We start from the raw sequence: 20718 nt of genomic DNA on the forward strand, positions 1-20718 counted from the left end.
TGGACATCTGACATTTAGTGTATGGGAGACAAGAATGCTGCTAAACATTCTACAGTTCACAGGACAGCTCTTCCAACAAAGAATTATCCTGCCCCAAATATCAACAGTGCCGAGGCTAAGAAACACCCCAGAAAGCCTGCAGGGCTCCCCACCAGAGGCAGTATATCTGGGGGTTAAGAACATGGATTTCCTCTCACAGCCAAGCCCGGACCTTGATGTCAGGCTCTCCCAGCTGCACCCCACTCTCCTTCTCCTATGTGTCCTCTCTGAGGCCATCTGGTCTCCAGTCCCTGTTCCCACACCCCCCTTCCAGCCTCAGCTCCCTCCCAGAAATTCCTCTTTCTCCCAAATAATAATTCTTCCAGATTTACTCTTTCTAAGCCTAATGAAACAAAACAGACTTTTTCTAGAGCTAGCCAAAGTCATGTTCTTTCCCCAACTCTGTCCCTAAGGGAATTTCTCCCCGTATTTCCCCTAGAGTTCTCTCTCCAGGAAACACACTCACTTTTATCCACCGATTCTCCAACCTTGAGAGCTGCTGCACCATTGTCTTGCTCAGGCTTCTCTGGCTGAAAAACTGGGAAAATCTGTCCAAAATGATCTCTCCCTATGCGCTCTGGGGATATGGCTCCTTGGGGGTGCAGAGCTTCAAAGGGCACAGGGAGAAGCAGTGGCCCACGAAGCGTGGACTCTCCTGGGCCCAGGGAAGACTAGGTAAGGGGGAAGATCCTTCCTCTACTGTCCCCTCCCTCCTCCTAGCGGGCCCCTGCACAGGGCCTCTCCCCACCTCTGTCACACTGTCCCTTAACCCTCCAGAGGCTCCGACAGAGCAGAGCAGAGGGCTCCTGCTGTTTAGTCCTGAGATGAAGTTGGCTAAGGCCCAAGCTGACCAGAACATCCAGCCACCTTTATTTCTCCCCTGACCTCGAAACCCAAAAAAAAGCAAGCAGGACAGGCGACCCCCGGGCCTCGGGCATGAGCTACTTCCCTGGCCCCAAGGATTTCCAACAGAAGCAGAAGAGCCACTACTGGGCCAGGAAGGGGGAGCAGGGGAACTCTCCCCTACTACTCCTGTCCCACTCTCACTGCAGCCCCACAAGCTCAGTGATCGGAGGGGCCTTCACCATGAACTCCTCGTAGTGACTTAGAAACATCCGGAAGCGAGCCAGGTAGGAGTCCTCATTGTATGGCAGCTGCTTCTCCTGGAGAAACTGGGACACCACAGGCTTTACCTGAGAGAAGAGGAGGCCGGGGGATTGGGGCAAAGGGTGACAGGACCAGGAGGGGTCTCTGAGCTGGGACTGAGGCAGGGAATGCATTCCCATGGGGAGGCCCCCCCTTCTTCCCCACCTCAGCTCCTATTTGCCTTGGTCCATGATATTCCAGAGGAGCCCAGGGGCTAAGGTGCTGGGAGATTCCTGCCTTCCCACTCCTCCCCCGCATCTTCCCCCAAGACTCCAGCTCAGCCCCACAGTCCTCCTTGGCATAAAAACTATGGCTCCCCATTACCCAGCACCCACTACCTGCTAAACATTTCAGATACTGCTTTTCACTCCATCTTCAAAACCTGTCCATGTGGGCACCACTCGTTCCCATTTTACAGAAGAGAACACTGAGGCTCAGAGAAGCTCAGTTACCCTGTCTGGAGTCACACTGCTAGGAAGGAGCCCAGGTGCCTCTGGTCTGAAACCCACACTGCTGCTCGTTCCCCCAGCAGCCGTCCCAGGGGGTCCCCAATCAGGCCACCTGGGACTCAGAGTTCCGGTGAACTGTGAGGTCACGCCTCTGCCCTCGGACAGCCCCCTCTTTCCAGCCCCTCCACCTGGCCCCTCTACCTTCAGGCACATGTTGTCAGAGAGCGTGGGGAACAGGTGATGCTCCACATGGCAGCTGATGATGGAGTGGCCAAATGCCCAGTCCAACACTGGCAGCCGGGGCAGATTCAGCACCCCGAGACTCATCATGTGGACCCGCGGGGGCTTCCTGTCCCGGGAGAACATGGGCAACCCAATGTGCTGCAAGAGACGCAACATCCCACTCAGCTGCTGGGCCAGGCAGCCCTGCCCACCGCCCTCCTCCTCCACAGCAGGCAGCAGCCCTGGCCCAGGCCTCCCCACCTGGCATGCTCAGGACCCAGTGGACTCTGCTGTCCCCCATCACCTCATGCTCCAGCAGCCCCCGGAGGAGGCATGTGGAGGCTGAGAGTCCTGGTCCAGCTCCCGTGTGTGTCCTGCACTGTCTCACCCATCCTTGGGCCTTGCCACCCTCCCCACCATGTGTACACCAAGGGGCTTGGCCTGGGCACCCTCGGGCCCCATGGCTCTCCAATGGTCTTGGACGCTGCCCTCACTCTCACATCTCCTGTGCCTCTGCCTCAACCTGGAGTGACCTTTCCCTCCTCTGTTTGCACCAATCAAAACCCTACTCATCAGGGGCAGAGAGAGTTCAAATAGAGTCAAGAGGCTACTCTGGAGGTCACTCTCAGGTAAGCTTCAGTTAGTCATTGCTACCTATCATAACTTGCCAAACCCCAACCAAATCCATTCCAGCTAATCCTAAAGAACTTCTAGGGCAATATATAAGATTCTACAAAGGTTCCATATACTAGGGTCACTTTGCAGAAACCTACAACCTCCAGTGGGTCCCTGGATCAGATAAATCCTGAAGCCTAGAGGGCCCAGCCTCTCCAGAACATCAACTAGTTCCTACCCCATATTAGTGACAGCCCCTTCCAACATGAAAAAGTTAAGAATGGCCATAGCCCAAATACCCCTAAAGAGAGGGACAGAAAGATCAGAGGTGATGATGGAGTTATACAGAGAAGGTAGGGTTTAAGAAGCGAGTATGATTGCTGAATCATTGTATTGATATTTCCTTTAGTCTCCAGTATCTTAGAGCAGCTAGGAGTAAAAACTGTAACCCATCCACACTCTGAAATCTGTTCTACAACTAATTGTCGTGCTGTGCTTTGAAATTTATTGTTTTTTAGTATCTATGTTATTTTTCACAAATAAGAAAAAAAAGTCATGATAAAAAATATATATATTCCGGGTACATAGGTGGTTCAGTGGTAGAATGCTCACCTTTCATGCGGGAGACCCAGATTCAATTCCCAGACCATGCACCCAAAATATATGTATATATTCCTTCTAGCCTCCAATGTTCTGGAGCAGATAGAAGGAAAAATCTGAGATGATGGTATGGTGGCCCATGACAAACTCTGGAATTTGTCCTGCAACTACTTGTTGAAGAGTGCTTTGAAAACTATTTGTTTTGTATATATGTTATATTATACAATTAAAAAGTCTTTAAAAAAAAAAAAACAAAACCCTACTCATGATTCAAGACAAGTTTACACCCCGGCTTGTGTCTTTCGGTTCAGTAAGTTTATATAAGTGCCTCCTCTGCCAGGCACAGGCTTCAGTGAACAAGGAGTTTCCATTCTAGCAGGACAGGCAGACAGGACCCAGGCAAGGGATTAAATAGTGAGCACCCACTGAGGTGGGTGCAGGGATGGTAAAGTATAGGACTCACCGAAGGGGCCTTCTCTGGTCCAGGCAGCAGGAAGGCGTCCCTGGGAAATGGTGCTGGCACTGAGCGCTGAGTCCCAGCCCCCCATGAAGGCCTCACCTCTCCCCAGCTGCTTCCCCAGCCCACCTCCAAGCACCTGGCTTGTCCTCTGTGCAGGTCCTTAATTCTCTCCACTTGGGCAGGGGCTGCAGCTTATCACCTGTGTCCCCGCCCATACTTAAGGAAGTGCCCTGTGCATTTACCAGTCTTTGAGCCACGTGTGAAGGGCAGCACCACAGCTGGTGTTGCAAAGAAGCAAATCCTTGAGACCAAACTCCTCTGTGTTAACCCAAGTTGGGGTCCCCGTAGGGAAGAAGGGGGAGAGGCGTCCTCAGACAGTCTCTTCTCTCTCCCTGTAACTGAGAATCCAGCCTTGGAGAATGTGCCCCCTGATACCTGGAGTGGGGCAGCCTCACCTGGAAGATGTTGACATGCAGGTAAGGGTGGGCCAGCAGCGATCGGGTGACAAACATGCACACCAGGGCCGAGCCGGGGCTCCTGAAGCCCGACACGTTCAGGAGCAGCCAGTAGTGAGAATACAGGCCCAGGGACACCAGGCCCAGCGTCCGCAGAGCTGTCCTCAGCTGCACCTCTCTCAGCCGCTCTGCCAGAAGGACAAGAAGCAGAGTGAGGGGGCGGGGGTGGGTAGGGTTCGCCCAACCTAAGCCAGTATTCCAGTGGCTCCACGGGAGAGGGTCATCTGGGAATGCTCAATTAAACCACACAACCACCCGAAAAGCAGGTCAACCCAGCTTATGGATGAGGCAATTGACCACGCCAGAGAGAGGACGTGACAGCCTGGCATTCAGAGCCCCTGCAGCCATGTGATATTGCCTCTGTGATATTAAAAACTATAGCATGGTGTGCGCAGAAGCGCGCCCGCCTCTGGCCCCTTTCGGGCCCTTTTCCGGCCCCGTCCCTGGCCCTGGCCCCTCTCCCCCGGGCCCCCCCCCCGGGCATTGACCACCCCCGGCCCTGAAAAAAAAAAGATTAAAAAAAAAACAAAAGGCATTTAGGGCAATAAATTTCCCTCTTAGCACTGCCTTTGCTGCGTCCCATAAGTTTTGATATGTTGTGTCTTCATTTTCATTTGCCTCTAGGTATTTACTAATTTCTCTTGCAATTTCTTCTTTGACCCACTTGTTGTTTAAGAGTGTGTTGTTGAGCCTCCATGTATTTATGAATTTTCTGGCACTCCGCCTATTATTGATTTCCAACTTCATTCCTTTATGATCCGAGAAAGTGTTGTGTATGATTTCAATCTTTTTAAATTTGTTAAGACTTGCTTTGTGACCCAGCATATGGTCTATCTTTGAGAATGATCCATGAGCACTTGAAAAAAAAGGTGTATCTTGCTATTGTGGGATGTAATGTCCTATAAATGTCTGTTAAGTCAAGCTCATTTATAGTAATATTCAGATTCTCTATTTCTTTATTGATCCTCTGTCTAGATGTTCTGTCCATTGATGAGAGTGGTGAATTGAAGTCTCCAACTATTATGGTATATGTGTCTATTTCCCTTTTCAGTGTTTGCAGTGTATTCCTCACGTATTTTGGGGCATTCTGGTTTGGTGCGTAAATATTTATGATTGTTATGTCTTCTTGCTTGATTGTTCCTTTTAATAGTATATAGTGTCCTTCTTTGTCTCTTTTAACTGTTTTACATTTGAAGTCTAATTTGTTGGATATTAGTATAGCCACTCCTGCTCTTTTCTGGTTGTTATTTGCATGAAATATCTTTTCCCAACCTTTCACTTTCAACCTATATTTATCTTTGGGTCTAAGATGTGTTTCCTGTAGACAGCATATAGAAGGATCCTGTTTTTTAATCCATTCTGCCAGTCTATGTCTTTTGATTGGGGAATTCAGTCCATTAACATTTAGAGTTATTACTGTTTGGATAATATTTTCCTCTACCATTTTGCCTTTTGTATTATATATATCATATCTGACTTTCCTTCTTTCTACACTTTTCTCCATGCCTCTCTCTTCTGTCTTTTTGTATCTGACTCTAGTGCTTCCTTTAGTATTTCTTGCAGAGCTGGTCTCTTGGTCACAAATTCTCTCAGAAAAGAAGAAAAGGCAAAAATGCAGGAATTAACTGTCCACTTGGAAGAACTGGAGAAAGAACAGCAAACTAATCCCAAAGCAAGCAAAAGGAAAGAAATAACAAAGATTAGAGCAGAAATAAATGAAATTGAAAACTTGAAAACAATAGAGAAAATCAATAAGACCAGAAGTTGGTTCTATGAGAAAATCAACAAAACTGATGGGCCCTTAGCAAGATTGAAAAAAAGAAGAAGAAAGAGGATGCAAATAAATAAGATTAGAAATGGAAGAGGAGACATAACTACTGACCTCACAGAAATAAAGGAGGTAATAACAGGATACTATGAACAACTTTACGCTAATAAATACAACAATTTAGATGAAATGGACAGGTTCCTGGAAAGACATAAACAACCAACTTTGTCTCAAGAAGAAATAGACGACCTCAACAAACCAATCACAAGTAAAGAGATTGAATTAGTTATTCAAAAGCTCCTAAAAAGAAAAGTCCAGGACCAGACGGCTTCACATGTGAATTCTATCAAACATTCCAGAAAGAATTAGTACCTACTCTCCTCAAACTCTTCAACATAATCGAAGTGGAGGGAAAACTACCTAATTCATTCTATGAAGCCAACATCACCCTCATACCAAAACCAGGCAAAGATATTACAAAAAAAGAAAACTACAGACCAATCTCTCTAATGAATACAGATGCAAAAATCCTCAATAAAATTCTAGCAAATCGTATCCAACAACACATTAAAAGAATTATACATCATGACCAAGTAGGATTCATCCCAGGTATGCAAGGATGGTTCAACATAAGAAAATCAATTAATGTAATACACCATATCAACAAATCAAAGCAGAAAAATCACATGATCATCTCAATTGATGCAGAGAAGGCATTTGACAAGATTCAACATCCTTTCCTGCTGAAAACACTTCAAAAGATAGGAATACAAGGGAACTTCCTTAAAATGATAGAGGGAATAAATGAAAAACCCACAGCTAATATCATCCTCAGTGGGGAAAAATTGAAAACTTTCCCCCTAAGATCAGGAACAAGACAAGGATGTCCACTATCACCACTATTATTCAACACTGTGTTGGAAGTTCTAGCCAGAGCAATTAGGCAAGAAAAAGAAATACAAGGCATCAAAATTGGAAAGGAAGAAGTAAAACTATCACTGTTTGCAGACGATATGATACTATACGTAGAAAACCCAGAAAAATCCACAACAAAATTACTAGAGCTAATAAATGAGTACAGCAAAGTAGCAAGCTACAAGATCAACATTCAAAAATCTGTAGCTTTTCTATACACTAGTAATGAACAAGCTGAGGCAGAAATCAAGAAACGAATCCCATTTACAATCGCAACTAAAAGAATAAAATACCTAGGAATAAATTTAACCAAAGAGACAAAAAACCTATATAAAGAAAACTACAAAAAACTGCTAAAAGAAATCACAGAAGACCTAAATAGATGGAAGGGCATACCGTGTTCATGGATTGGAAGACTAAATATAATTAAGATGTCAATCCTACCTAAACTCATCTACAGATTCAATGCAATACCAATCAAAATCCCAACAACTTATTTTTCAGAATTAGAAAAACCAATAAGCAAATTTATCTGGAAGGGCAGGTTGCCCCGAATTGCTAAAAACATCTTGAGGAATAAAAACGAAGCTGGAGGTCTAGCGATGCTGGATTTTAAGGCATATTATGAAGCCACAGTGGTCAAAACAGCACGGTATTGGCATAAAGATAGATATATCGACCAATGGAATCGAATAGAGTGCTCAGATATAGACCCTCTCATCTATGGACATTTGATCTTTGATAAGGCAGTCAAGCCAACTCACCTGGGACAGAACAGTCTCTTCAATAAATGGTGCCTAGAGAACTGGATATCCATAAGTAAAAGAATGAAAGAAGACCCGTATCTCACACCTTATACAAAAATTAACTCAAAATGGATCAAAGATCTAAACATTAGGTCTAAGACCATAAAACAGTTAGAGGAAAATGTAGGGAGATATCTTACGAATCTTACAACTGGAGGCGGTTTTATGGACCTTAAACCTAAAGCAAGAGCACTGAAGAAAGAAATAAATAAATGGGAGCTCCTCAAAATTAAACACTTTAGTGCATCAAAGAACTTCATCAAGAAAGTAGAAAGACAGCCTACACAATGGGAGACAATATTTGGAAACGACATATCAGATAAAGGTCTAGTATCCAGAATTTATAAAGAGATTGTTCAACTCAACAACAAAAAGACAGCCAACCCAATTACAAAATGGGAAAAAGACTTGAACAGACACCTACCAGAAGAAGAAATACGGATGGCCAAGAGGCACATGAAGAGATGCTCAATGTCCCTGGCCATTAGAGAAATGCAAATCAAAACCACAATGAGATATCATCTCACACCCACCAGAATGGCCATTATCAACAAAACAGAAAATGACAAGTGCTGGAGAGGATGTGGAGAAAGAGGCACACTTATCCACTGTTGGTGGGAATGTCAAAGGGTGCAACCACTGTGGAAGGCAGTTTGGCGGTTCCTCAAAAAGCTGAATATAGAATTGCCATACGACCCAGCAATACCATTGCTAGGTATCTACTCAAAGGACTTAAGGGCAAAGACACAAACGGACATTTGCACACCAATGTTTATAGCAGCGTTATTTACAATTGCAAAGAGATGGAAACAGCCAAAATGTCCATCAACAGAAGAATGGCTAAACAAACTGTGGTATATACATACGATGGAATATTATGCAGCTTTAAGACAAGATAAACTTATGAACCATGTAATAACATGGATGGACCTAGAGAATATTATGCTGAGTGAATCCAGCCAAAAACTAAAGGACAAATACTGTATGGTCCCACTGATGTGAACGGACATTCGAGAATAAACTTGAAATATGTCATTGGTAACAGAGTTCAGCAGGAGTTAGAAACAGGGTAAGACAATGGGTAATTGAAGCTGAAGGGATACAGACTGTGCAACAGGACTAGATACAAAAACTCAAAAATGGACAGCACAATAATACCTAATTGTAAAGTAATCATGTTAAAACACTGAATGAAGCTGCATCTGAGCTATAGGGTTTTTTTTGTTTTTGTTTGCTTGTTTGTTTGTTTGTTTGTTGTTGTTGTTTTTTACTATTATTACTACTTTTATTTCTTTTCTTTATATTAACATTTTATATCTTTTTCTGTTGTGTTGCTAGTTCCTCTAAACCGATGCAAATGTATTAAGAAACGATGATCATGCATCTATGTGATGATGTTAAGAATTACTGAGTGCATATGTAGAACAGTATGATTTCTAAATGTTGTGTTAATTTCTTTTTTTTTTCTTTCCGTTAATAAAAAAATAAAAAATAAATTAAAAAAAAAAAAAAAAAAAAACTATGTGGCATGCGAAACACACAGGGCCCAGACTGGGAATGAAGGCTTGTAATTCTGTATAGCTTTATGTAATACTAATATACATCCCAGAATATGTTAATCAGATAATTTAAAAGTATTGGCAAAGGCCCTTAAAGGATGGGGGAAAAAATACGGAACTATTAAACTTTACCTCTGCTACTGTCTCAAATATTAGGGACTCCCAAGTCAATAGGCCAAGCCCTTGCTCTTGAGGCTCGCTCTTGGGAAGCCTATTTCTGTAGCGGAGAAGCTAACTCTACCTACAGTTATACCTAGGAGCTGCTTCCAGACAACCTCTTCTGTTGCTCAAATGCGGCATCTCTCTCTCTCTCTCTAAACACAACTCTGCAAGGAAAATTATTACCCTCCCTCCTACGTGGGACATGACATCCAGAGGTGAAAGTCTCCCTGTCAACATGGGACATGGCTCCAGGGATAAGCCTTACCCTGGCATTGTACGATGGACAACACCTTCCTGACCAAGCAGGAAAAGAAATGTAACAAAATAAGGTATGAGTGGCTAAAGGAGTTCAGATAGAGTCCAGAGGCTATTCTGGAGGATCCTCTTAAGCTAGCTCCCAGCTAGATGTTGCTATTACCAGGGTTTGCCAAAGCCCAACCAAAACCATTCCTGTCAGCTCTAAAGAACACCTAGGGCTTTATCTGAGATTCTACAAAGGTTCCATGCACTAGAGTAGTTTTCTGGAAACCTGCAACCTCCAGATGGGTGTCTGGACCAGGTAAGTCCTGAAACCCAGAGGGGCCAGCCTCTCCAAAAACATCAAATAATTTTATAACCCATCCCATATTATCGACACCCCTTTCCAACATGAAAATGTTAGACTGGGCATTGCCCAAATACCCCTAAAGATTGGGAGAGGGATCAAAGGAGGAGGAGTTATAGCAGAGAAGATAGGATTTAACAAATGAGTATGACTGCTGAATCACTCTATTGATATTTTAGTTTCCAGTGTCTTGGAACAGGTAGAAGTAAAAACCTAAAATTGCGGAACTGTAACCCATACCAAACTCTGAAACGTGTTTTAAAACTACTTGTTACAATGTACTTTGAAATGTACTGCTTTTAGGTATATATGTTATATTTCACAATTTAAAAAACTATAGCATGAAGTATCATGCAAAGCACTGTGACATCTGTACCTCACTGGGCTTTCACAGCAGCCTTGAAGAACAGGGAAGGAACAGGAGGCTCAGAGAGGTGAAGTCACCTGCCGGAGATCACCAGCCAGGAAGTGGCAGCGCCAATACGGAGACCCTGCCTGGCTGTCTCACAAGCCTGGGTGGGGTCTTTCCTGGGCTCCCAGCCCCGGGTTCCTGCAGGCCCTCCCTGCGCGGCTGGCCCAACTCACCCACAGCCACCAGGGGGGTGAGCACCGGGATCAGGAGCGGCGCCAGGAACATGTAGATGTAGCGGTTGAGGCAGGGCAGCCGCCACGTGCTCGAGTCCCCCATGCCCACCACGTTGGTGTAGCCGTGGTGCATCTTGACGTGTCCGTAGCTGGCATAGTCCGCGGTGAAGGCCGTGCACACCTAGAGGTGGGTCAGAGCGTACCGCACGTGGCACGGTTTAGGCAGGACCTGCGGGAACCTCGAGACACGCACCCAGCCCCCCAGCCTGCAGGGCCGCCCTGCCGCACGCCCCCAGCCAGCCAACCCTCTGGGATCAGCGGCCCAAAGCATGGGCGGGTGGGAGGCCAGGACCCCCGCCCCGCCCCGCCCCTCGGCCACCTAGGCGGCGTCTCCCGGCACCCTCCCGTGTACGTTTATCTGCACCTCTGCCACCTTCCTTTACCCACAGCCGCGAGGGAAGGGCTGCGGGAGTGGTCTGGGGGCTAAGGGAGGTGTCTCCCGGACAGTCTGCCACGCGTGGGGGCGGGGGTGGGAGGTGCGGAGGCCCGGGGGCAGGGGCGCCCCGGAGCGCAGGTTTGGGGAGGCGCGGGAGGCGGGATCAGCCGCTGCAGCAGTAGGGAAGGCGTGAGGGGGCATCTGAACCCCAAATGCAGGGACCTAAATTAGGGATGGTAATTTCAGCAACAGCATTTCTTTGGAGTCCAGAACAATGGGAAGAGGTACTTTGCCCTCTGATGGTGTCACCCACCACGGACGGGTGTGCCTCACTTTTGTAAACTGGTGGAGGGGGGCAGGTCTGTGCACAATTAGCCTTTTTAAACAGATTAGAACAAAGGTGAGGTTGTTTCCATACCACCGGAATTCTCACTTCCTTTGAGAAGCGGTACCCTGCAGCTCGTCTGAGGGCTCGCGGCTGCGGGAAACGACGAGGTGCTGCTGCTGAGATGGTCAGTGCCGTGCTGGGCCGGTGGGGTCACAGGGCCCAGGCCCAGACGGGGAGGCACCACCAGCAGGGCTGCTTTCAGACTCAGCCCTGGCCACGCCGAGCCTGGCCTCCTCAGGACAGGGTGCACAGGCTGCTCCGGCTGCAGCCCACACCACCCACCATCCCCTGGTCCAGAGCTGGCTAAAGTGCGACTGTTTTCAAACAGGTCCTCCCAGAGAGCTTGCCCCTTACCCACGGGTATGATCTACCCATCAGGGACTCATATTCTCACTGAGTAGGGCGGCAAGTGAAAAATTTAGGATGCCCAGTTAAATTTGAATTTCATGTAAGTAACTAATAATTTTGCATATGTCTGTCCCAAATAGCACATGCATTCGTGTTTTTTCTGAAATTCAAATGGGATTTTGTCTGGCAACACAATCACCGAGGCCAGTCAAGCAGGGCCCGCTCGGGTCCTGGGGTCTGACAGAGGGTCTGCAGGGAGAGATGCCAGCTGGGCAGAGTCCAGCCCCCAGTCTCTTCTGCCTGGGAATGCTGCCTCTGGGGGGTTCCACAGTCCCTTGTTTTCAGCCTAACTGTGCCCACTCCCTTTCTCTTCTGCGCCCATCTCAGGGTGGCCCCATTGTGCCCCCAACCCCTAGCTGGAGTCCTGGTAGTTTCCCCAGGTCCCTCCCACTCCTGCTGCCCCACCCCTCCCAGTCCATCCTCACCATCGCTCCACTGTCTCTTCCAGCCTCTACTGGCCAGCCACCTTGCCTAGCCTTGCCCTCTGCCAATCCAGTAGTTTATTTAAAGCTACATTTTGACCAGGTCCCTCCCAGCTTTATAATTCTGCAACCTACTGTTTATTTGAAAATGAAATAAAACAAAGAGGAAAATATTAGAGAAGGACATGAAAGAGATTGGGAATTTCCATCCCCTCCCAGGAGGAATCTAGGATAACCAGGCTGTAGGAAGACATCTCACTGTATACTTTTGAATTATGTAAACCTAGTACCTACTCAAAAACTGAATCAAAAATTATTTCTTTAAACCATCAACTTGCGCAACTCCCTTTGGCCACAGGACAAAGTCCCAGCTCCTTGGCTTGGTTGTCAGGGCTGCCTCGCCCCCTTCCTCCAGGGACCCCTCAGGAGTCCAGCAACCCAGATATCTGTGGCCCTGTGCTATTCCCCGTCGCCTGGCCTGTGTCTGAACCTCTGATGCATCTGAAAACACCTTCCTGCTTTCTGGCCAACCTTAGCAGCATCTCTTCCAGAAAGTATCCTTCTGGGCTTTCTCACCCTCTGCAATTTTGGCATTTTGGGCCCGACAATGCTGCAAAGGGAGGGCTGTGCTGGGTGCTGCAGGACGGTTAGCAGCATCCCTGGCCCCTACTCACCAGCTGCCACTAGCAGCCCCCCTCTCCCCCATTCATGAGAACCAAGAGTGTCTCCAGTCACAGCCCAGTGTTCCTGCCATGCTCCCCCACCCCCACCCCGGCTCTCAGTGCCCCCCACCACCCTGGTTTGCACCCACTGCCCGCCCTGTCCCAGACCAGCTGGGCATGTTCCAGCTGCGCCGCCTTGGGCAAGTGACAGCCCCCTGTCCCCGATCAGTGTCTCCTCATCTACCAAACGGGGACACTACCAGCATCCCCCCATAGGGAGGCTGTGACTAGGAAACACAGGGAGGGAAACGAGCTAACCCAGTGAAGTACACCATCGGCGTCCAATAGACGTCAGCTGGGATAATCATGAACTGCTGTGCGCAAAGCCCAGGATGCGGGACCAGATCTTGGGGTTCAGGACTTAGTACTGCTGCAGGCTCCCCTGCCCCTCCTCTGCCTCTGAGGGTGGTCTTCCAGCCCACAAGGGTCCCCGCCCCTGGGAGCCGGCCCTAAGAGACCCACCGAGAGGGAACTGCCCTGAGCCCTGTCCTGGAGCCCTGAGGTTGACCCTTGAGGAAATCCCACCAAAGCTGGGCGAGAGGACTTCTTCAAAGGACATTTTGTGAATCTACACGTGGGAAAAAATGGTGCAAGCATATGTACGCACACACACATATACACACAGACACACTGTCAATTTTCCTAGTTTCTTCTTAGAGGGAGTCTGGGGCAAGGGCAGACCAGACTTCTCTGTACTATTTTGGAACGTCCTGGGAATCTATAATTATTTCAAAAATAAAAAAAAAAAATTTTAAGCACATTTTGTACTGCAGATCTGTGTTTGCCCTCTAAGCAATTTTTTAAAATCATAACTGAAGTTTGACCCAACCCTGGGGTCTGAGTGGGGGCAAGCGGAGAGAAATCATGAGAGTGATGGCTCCAAGGCTGGTGGGCGGCCCGAACTCATCCGGGAAGAGAAAGAGGATCACGATGGGCTGGAAGTTCTGGAGTGTGTTTCCACCAGTCTGCGGGGCTGACGCCAGCATGCCCTGAGTGACACCCTGCCCGAGGCAGAGCCCAGCACGTGGGCATTCCCCATGGGCCAGCTGTGCCCTTGCCCCAGAGCACAAAGCAGAGTCTGAGAGGGGTGGAGGCTGAGCCACAGCAAACAGCTAAGTCACTGGCTCAGCCTGTTCCCTCCCACCCAGGAAACCTCCTGGATTGTGAGCCAGGGACTTGCAGAAGAGTCTGGAAGCCCTCTGTTTTCTGCAGCAAATCCCTCCCAAGCTTCAGGACTTAAACCATGGTGGCCTTGCCTTCCCCGGCCTGCCCCCCACCCTCTTGTGGTCAGGGAAGTGCCTGGGCTCACAGAGAGGCCCCCTGAGGGCACTGCTAGGGAGACAACCCCGGGAGGGAGGGACAGGTGCTGTCACCAGGGAAGGCAGGGTTATCAGGAGGTGGAACAGAAGGTCACAGGGATGCTACTAAGGGATCGGGACGTTGTCACACAGACCAGGAATGGGTCTGCAGGGTCTGATTATGGAAGCTTTAGGGGAGAAACAACAGGGCCTTCAGTGGAAGCCTCTCCCTTCATCCCCCACACCCCTCCCTGTAATCCAATGGGTCAGTGAGGGTGAGGCCGCCTCCCCCAGCAGCTGGGCCTGACACACACCCAGAGAGAGCCAAAGACGCTCAGCTGACGCCTAGGGCTGCAGAATTCACAAAAATCAGCAGGAGCCTCGGTGGACAGGGGTCAGATTACACTAAAGAGAACAGGATCCAACAAGAAAAGAGTTAAGAGGAGGACAAGATGGCATGGGAGAAAGTGAGAGTCAGGGCCCCAGGGTGTCCTCTGAGGTCCCAGGAAGGGAGAGCTGGGCCTTATGCAAAGCAAGGAACAAGGTGGGTAGGGCGGGAGCCGTGGCTTCCATAGCCCCAACACACACACACACACACACACACACATACACACACAGCCCTGGAGGGTTTTGCATAACCACACCACCTTTTGGGTAACAAAACAACAACCCAACAACAAAACCCACAGCTGCTAACTCTTTCCTTGGAGCGACTGCACGTCCCGTCCAGAGCATGTCATCGTCTCATGCAGTCCTCTACACAAGGGAGCAAATACCATTGCCCCTGTCTGCCAGATGAGGAAACCAATGCTCTTATGCTGAACTAGGTAACCGCCCCAGGTCGGGCAGCCAGTGGCGTCAGGACTCCAGCTGGGGCCGGCCGCATCCAAGGCTGTGCCCTTGACCATGGTCCCAACCGCCCAGCGCACAAAACCAGCACCCTGGGTCCCCACGGACACCATGCACCCCACCGATGCTGGCCTGGCGACAGGAGAGATGCACCCAGCCCCTCCCCCCACCAGAGTGTCACCAGAGAGCCACACCCTGGGGGACGGAAAAGCAGGAGGGTTCCTGCACCAGTTAATGAGTGCTAGTGACAAAGCATGAAACCCGACTGCAGCACACTGGCCCAGTGTCACAGCCCCTCCCCTCCCTGACCCCAGCCATACCGGCTGTCACATGCCAGGGTCCCACACCACCCATAGGGCCATCATCAACAAATTCTGGTGGAAGATCTACTGAGAACTAGGCCCCATGCCAGGAGCTAAAGGGACATGACATCCAGGGGTGAAAGTCTCCCTGGCGACGTGGGAGAGGACTCCCAGGTATGAATCCAGACCTGGCACCATGGGATCAACAATTCCATCCTGACCAAAAGATGGAAAAGTATAACTAATAAAGTATCTGTGGCAGAGAGAGTTCAAATAAAGTCGAGAGACTACTCTGGAGGTTGCTCTTACGCAAGCTTCAGTTAGACCCTGATACCTATCATAACCTACTAACCCCAACAGGACCATGCCTGCCAATCCTAAAGAACACCTAGGGCAATATATAAAATTCCACAAGGGTTCCATGCACTAGAGTAACTTTCCAGAAACCTACGACCTCCAGATGGGTCCCTGGTTCAGATCAGTCCTGAAACCTAGAGGGCCCAGCCTCTCCAGAACATCAGATAGCTCCATCTCCCTACCTCATATTAGTGACAGACCCTTCCAATATGAAAAATTTAGAATGGCCATAGCCCAAGCACCCCTTAAAATAGGGATGGAAAGATCAAACATGACGGTGGAGTTATATAGAGAAGATAGGATTTAACAAATGAATATGAATGCTGAATCATTAAATTGATATTTCTTTTAATCTCCAGTATTTTAGAACAGCTAGAGGTAAAAACTTAAAATCGTGGAATTGTAATCGATGTCAAACTCTGACATATGTTCTACAACTAATTGTGGCACTGTCCTTTGAAATTTATAGCTTTTTTGTATATATGTTATTTTTCACAAAAAAGAAGGAAGAAAAAATCAATTGTGATGATGAAAAAATATTTAAGCCCTCTAGCCTCCTATATTTTGGAGCAGCTAGAAGGAAAAATATGAGAGGAATGGATGGTAGCCCATGACAAACTCTGGGATCTGTCCTGTAACTCATTGTTGAAGAGTGCTTTGAAAACTATTGCTTTTTTATTTCTTTGCTTTGTATATATGTTATACTATACAATAAAAAAAGTTAAATAAAATAATAAAATAAAGTAAAAGAAAAAAATCAGAAAAGAGCAAGAGTATACTAATAGCTGACAAATTAGATTTCAAACGTAAAACAATGAAAACAGACAAAGTCAGACACTACAAAAAAAAAAATATATATATATATATATATATATATATATATATATACAGTAGGCCAGGCCCTCTCCGGCATCCACGAGCCTGGGCCTCCAGGTCATTCAGCTACCCACCAAGTTTGCACACTACAGGTCAGCCTACAGGGTCAAATATCCCGCTGGCCAGACAGCTGAGAATTAAAGACCCCTGCTCCCCCCCCGGCGGCCCCCAAGCTCCTGGTACTCAGTGCAGCTTTGAATCACCCAGAGCTGCTCCTACCCCTGCATCCCAGAGTCACCACCTGGCACCAGCTGGCACCTGCCCAGACGGACAGGTAAGACCAGTTTCTCCCTGCCTCCCTCTGTGATTTACAAACTCGCTGAGACATCTGGGCCAGCCCCCAAGGTCCGGCCCTGCGCTGGGGTCTGGCCAGGGGTTCCTGGGAAGGGAAGTTTCTGGAATTGACCCTGAGGATCAGGGACCCTTTGGCTCCTTCTGCCTTTAGCACTTTAGAAATATGTGCTGCTGAGAGGGGAGGGGGGAGGTTGCAAGGGGGAGGGGAGAGAGAGGGGGCTGGGTGGAAAAGGTTTCCTCCCACTCAAGTGATGTGGATTAACCTTTATAAAAGGACCAGCCCTGTGGGGAGTTAATTAAGTTCACTGGTGATGGGAACCAACTCCTGTCAGAAAAGGACTATTTCCGGTATTCATGAGGGACCGGTGGCCAGGTGAGGGCTCACTGGTAGAAAGGAGGGGGCAAGTTCAGCAGAGGAACTGGAGCGAAGGACAACCTGGCCATATACCTTTACTTTCCTGCCCCTGCCCACAGGTGAGGAGGTGGAGGCAGAGGGGAGAGAGGGGTGGGACGGAGCCCGGCCGAGTGATGGGGGTCAGGAGAGGGCAGACCTGGGAGAGCGGGATGGGGGGGGGCGCGGTTCTCAGGACAGACCTAGGACACCATCACCCCGGCCCCTGGGCTCCCAAGCCCTCCGTCTGCCGTCCACATTTTAAACTTCGATATAAAACCAAAAGGTGCTACCGAGACCCGCGAGCCACAGGAGTCCTGGTAGGAGGGGAACGATGGAGCCCTTACCCGGCCGGTGTTGCAGGAGAGACATGGCAGCCCAGGCCCGGTGCACTGGCCTCAGTGGACACACGTATATACTTCTGCCCTTCTGTGCCTGCCAGGTGCACCCACCCTTTCAAGCACTTGGGGAAGTACGTGCACACAGAGACACACCCCGCAGCACACCCCGCACGCCTGGATGCACAGGCCAACAACTGCAGCTGCCTGCCCACCTGCACCCTGCGTACACACCTGGCTGCTGGCTCAGAGCAGCAGCATTGCCCACAAAATACCAGCAGTGACCCTGCCCTGCCCTGGGCTCACCTCCACAAAGAAAAGCGTCCAGAACTTGCTCCAGCACTTGGACTCTGTGAGGGCACCGTGAGTGGCCAGATGGCTGCCTTTGACGGTGAGCGTGGAGTGGCACACACCCAGGGTGATGATGCCCACGGCAAAGAACAGGACATTCTCACAGCGCAGGCACAGGAAGCCTGCACCGAGAGGGGTGGGAGCAGGGTCTTTCTCCAGCTCCTGGGGATCTGGGTCCACCCACCTCAGCCTCCACCCCTGGGAGCCCAGGCTTTTAAGTGGGCCCAGCTACGGGGTCACCCCAGACAGGGCTGAGGCAGGCCCCACTACGGCCTGAGGGGGTGGCTGGCTGTCTCTACAGGATAGGGGGCACTGCCTTGCCAAGGTGGCTGGCAGAGAGCCATGGTTTTGCTGGATTTCGCTCCCGTGCTGCAGCCAAGCAGTGCTGGAGGCCCGGATATGGTGGGGGCCCAGCCCAGGAGAGGTCCAGTGGAATCTCCCACCCCCCTCTGCCCCCACCCCATCCTCCCTCTTCCCCTCCCCTCACCCCAGCCCTCCCAGGACGCCTCTCAACTTTCCCCTCCCCCTCGGTCCATCCTCCAATTCCCTCCTCCTCTGGGGACAGAGGGCACGGCATTCCAAACCCAGACTTTCAGGTTTGGAACCCGCGACTTCAGCCTGGGATCCCGGGCAGCGGCCCTCGCTCGCCCCCCTCCCGGCCGCCCGGGTCTGCCCCGGTCGCCGGCCCCTGCCGCGGAGCCCGCACCGCCGCGCCCGCAGCGCGCCCCGAGCCGCCCCGGCCCCGCGCCCCTCACCAGCGGGCACCGCGAGCAGGCTGAGCGCCAGGATGGCGCAGTCCACGCCGCGGCGCTCCCACCACGAGCTCGCCCTCACCACGGCGCGGACCCGCGCCTCCAGCTCGCCCAGCAGCTCCTGGGCCCCGCCGCTCCCCGCCGGCTCCATGGGCTCGGCCGAGTCTCGGGTGCTGGTCTGCGGCGCGCGGCTGGGGGCGGGGCGGGACGGGGCGGAGTCACGCGCGGGCCGGGGCCACCCCCACCCCCACCCCCACCCCCGCCCCCGGGGTGGCACGGTACTGGGCACCCGAGCGCCTCCTGCCGCGCGTCAGGGCCACTGAGATCCCGGGCAAGTGCGCTCCCGCGGCCGGAGGGACCCGAACCGCCGAACCGCCACTGGCGAGCGGGCAGATGCGGGGGCGCGCGTGGGGGCCCACCCTGGGGCGAGAACCGGCCCCGGCTCCAGGGGGCGCGGCCGGGAGGCGCGGGGACCCCAGTGGGGATCCCCGATCGCCCAACTTCAAATAACTTCCTGGGCTTTTATCGGACCCTGCACCCTGCGCCGGCGTGCTGTAGCCTTTTTAGCCTCCTATCCCGCGGTAGCATTCAGCAGCCACCCCCGCAGGCGTTGCGGGTAATTGCTCTTGATTTGTCTGAGTCCACAGACTGGACACTCGGACAGCAGCTCCTTCTTTTGTCAGATTTGCTCAGCTCAAGGTGTATCTTCAGTACCTAGAACAGGGCTTGGTACATAAACGTTTCCGAATTCGTGGGGCAGAAAGTTCAAGGACTCACTGCCCCCAAAGCTGTAGGCAGTGGGGAGCCCCTCTGAGTCGGCCTGCATGGGTGACCCCGCTCAGAGGTGGTTTCCCAGCCCAGTGCTGTCCAGGCGGTCCCGTGAGGAAGGATGGCCATGGCGAAAGCCCGTCCGGAAGTCACCATTCCAGATGGGTGGAAACATAGCTGGGATCCCTCTGCATTGCCAAGGCCAAGGGCAAACTGCCCTCTGAGACTTGGAGGCCAGCACCGCCATGGTCCCTTCCCATCAGCCGGGCCTTCCCCCACCCCCCAGCTCTATGGGACTCCCACCTCTATAAGCCTGAGGGCAAGCCACGGTTCTCTGTAAATTCCCCTTCTCCGCTTCTGAAGATTCCTTTCTCCTCTCCCTTTTTTTCTTTCACTTTCTCCTGGTTTCATCTTGAAGTCCCTTTACAAGCGAGGTCTGGTGTGCTGAGGGCTGCAGGGTCTTCAGCAGGAGACTTCTGGGAAGGAGGAGAGAGAGTGTCAGGGAGTCAGGAACGCTAGTAACTTTTATTTGCCTTCCTTGGAGACTTTCTCCATCAATTCTTAGGCACTTCTCTCTCCAATTCCTTAAAAAAGGGTGAGATTTACTTACCTGGCCCATATTTCAAGGGGTTACAATATAATAGATCAATTCTCACCATACACACACTCACGAGCACACACATGGGTGTGCACACAGGGGCACACATGGGTGAGCGCACGTACTCACACACACAGGCACAACACACCTGTCTGGCTCCTGCCAGTTTCCCGTTGACTTTCACAGCTTTATAGGTTTTGTGTATTTCCTGCCAAATTTTATCAGCAGAGGCCCAGAGAGATGAACTGATCTGCCTGACGCCCCAAACTTAAGGAAATGACAGAACTAGAACTCAAATCCAGTACATCTCTTCCAAATCCAATTATCTTTTGTCGACATCAGCACTTCTTAAGACACGGAAGGGGGAGGTGTCCTCCCCCTCCCTGCACCTCCCGCTTTTGCATTACGCCCCCCTCAGGCATACTAGAATTTTCGGGGAGGAGATATGTACAATTTTTAAAAGCATATTTGATATTAATATGAAGTATTTCATTATTTTTATAAGGGGGAAATTCCATTACTTTTATCATGCAAGCCACAGAAGCCACCCCCACTCCTGCCTCTGACCGGCAGGGACCTTTCTGGAGCCAAGAAATCCCTCTCTAGGTCCCAGCTGGACCCTGGATATCTAAGTGGCATTGTAGGGGGGCAAACAGGAGCAGAGACAGCATGTTAAAGGAACTCAAAGAAGCTGGAATCTCTGGGGGAGGAGGGAGGAACTGG

General features: G+C 50.3%; 1 protein-coding gene across 1 annotated transcript; it reads right to left on the minus strand.

Moving 5' to 3' along the window:
* Nucleotides 1-597: 597 nt before the first annotated feature.
* Nucleotides 598-18804, minus strand: FADS6 (fatty acid desaturase 6). The gene is made up of 6 exons (XM_077163768.1): nt 18633-18804; nt 17833-17999; nt 10446-10626; nt 3987-4174; nt 1836-2015; nt 598-1232 (listed from the first exon to the last, which is right to left on the minus strand). The coding sequence occupies exons 1-6, from the start codon at nt 18778-18780 to the stop codon at nt 1083-1085; spliced, it is 1014 nt and encodes a 337-aa protein (XP_077019883.1). The 5' UTR covers nt 18781-18804; the 3' UTR covers nt 598-1082.
* Nucleotides 18805-20718: the final 1914 nt, after the last annotated feature.

This window comes from Tamandua tetradactyla, chromosome 6 (genome assembly GCF_023851605.1).
Source record: "Tamandua tetradactyla isolate mTamTet1 chromosome 6, mTamTet1.pri, whole genome shotgun sequence".
In the NCBI taxonomy this organism is placed as follows: Eukaryota; Metazoa; Chordata; class Mammalia; order Pilosa; family Myrmecophagidae; genus Tamandua; species Tamandua tetradactyla.

Bases quoted from the DNA above. Each gene is read 5' to 3' on its own strand.
- FADS6 (XM_077163768.1), bottom strand. From the start codon at position 18,780: ATGGAGCCGGCGGGGAGCGGCGGGGCCCAGGAGCTGCTGGGCGAGCTG. The intron at 18,000-18,632 runs GTGAGGGGCGCG...CTCTCGGTGCAG, and splicing joins CCTGCTCGCGGTGCCCGCTG to GCTTCCTGTGCCTGCGCTGT. The intron at 2,016-3,986 runs GTGAGGCTGCCC...CGTCTCTTGCAG, and splicing joins TGCATGTCAACATCTTCCAG to CACATTGGGTTGCCCATGTT.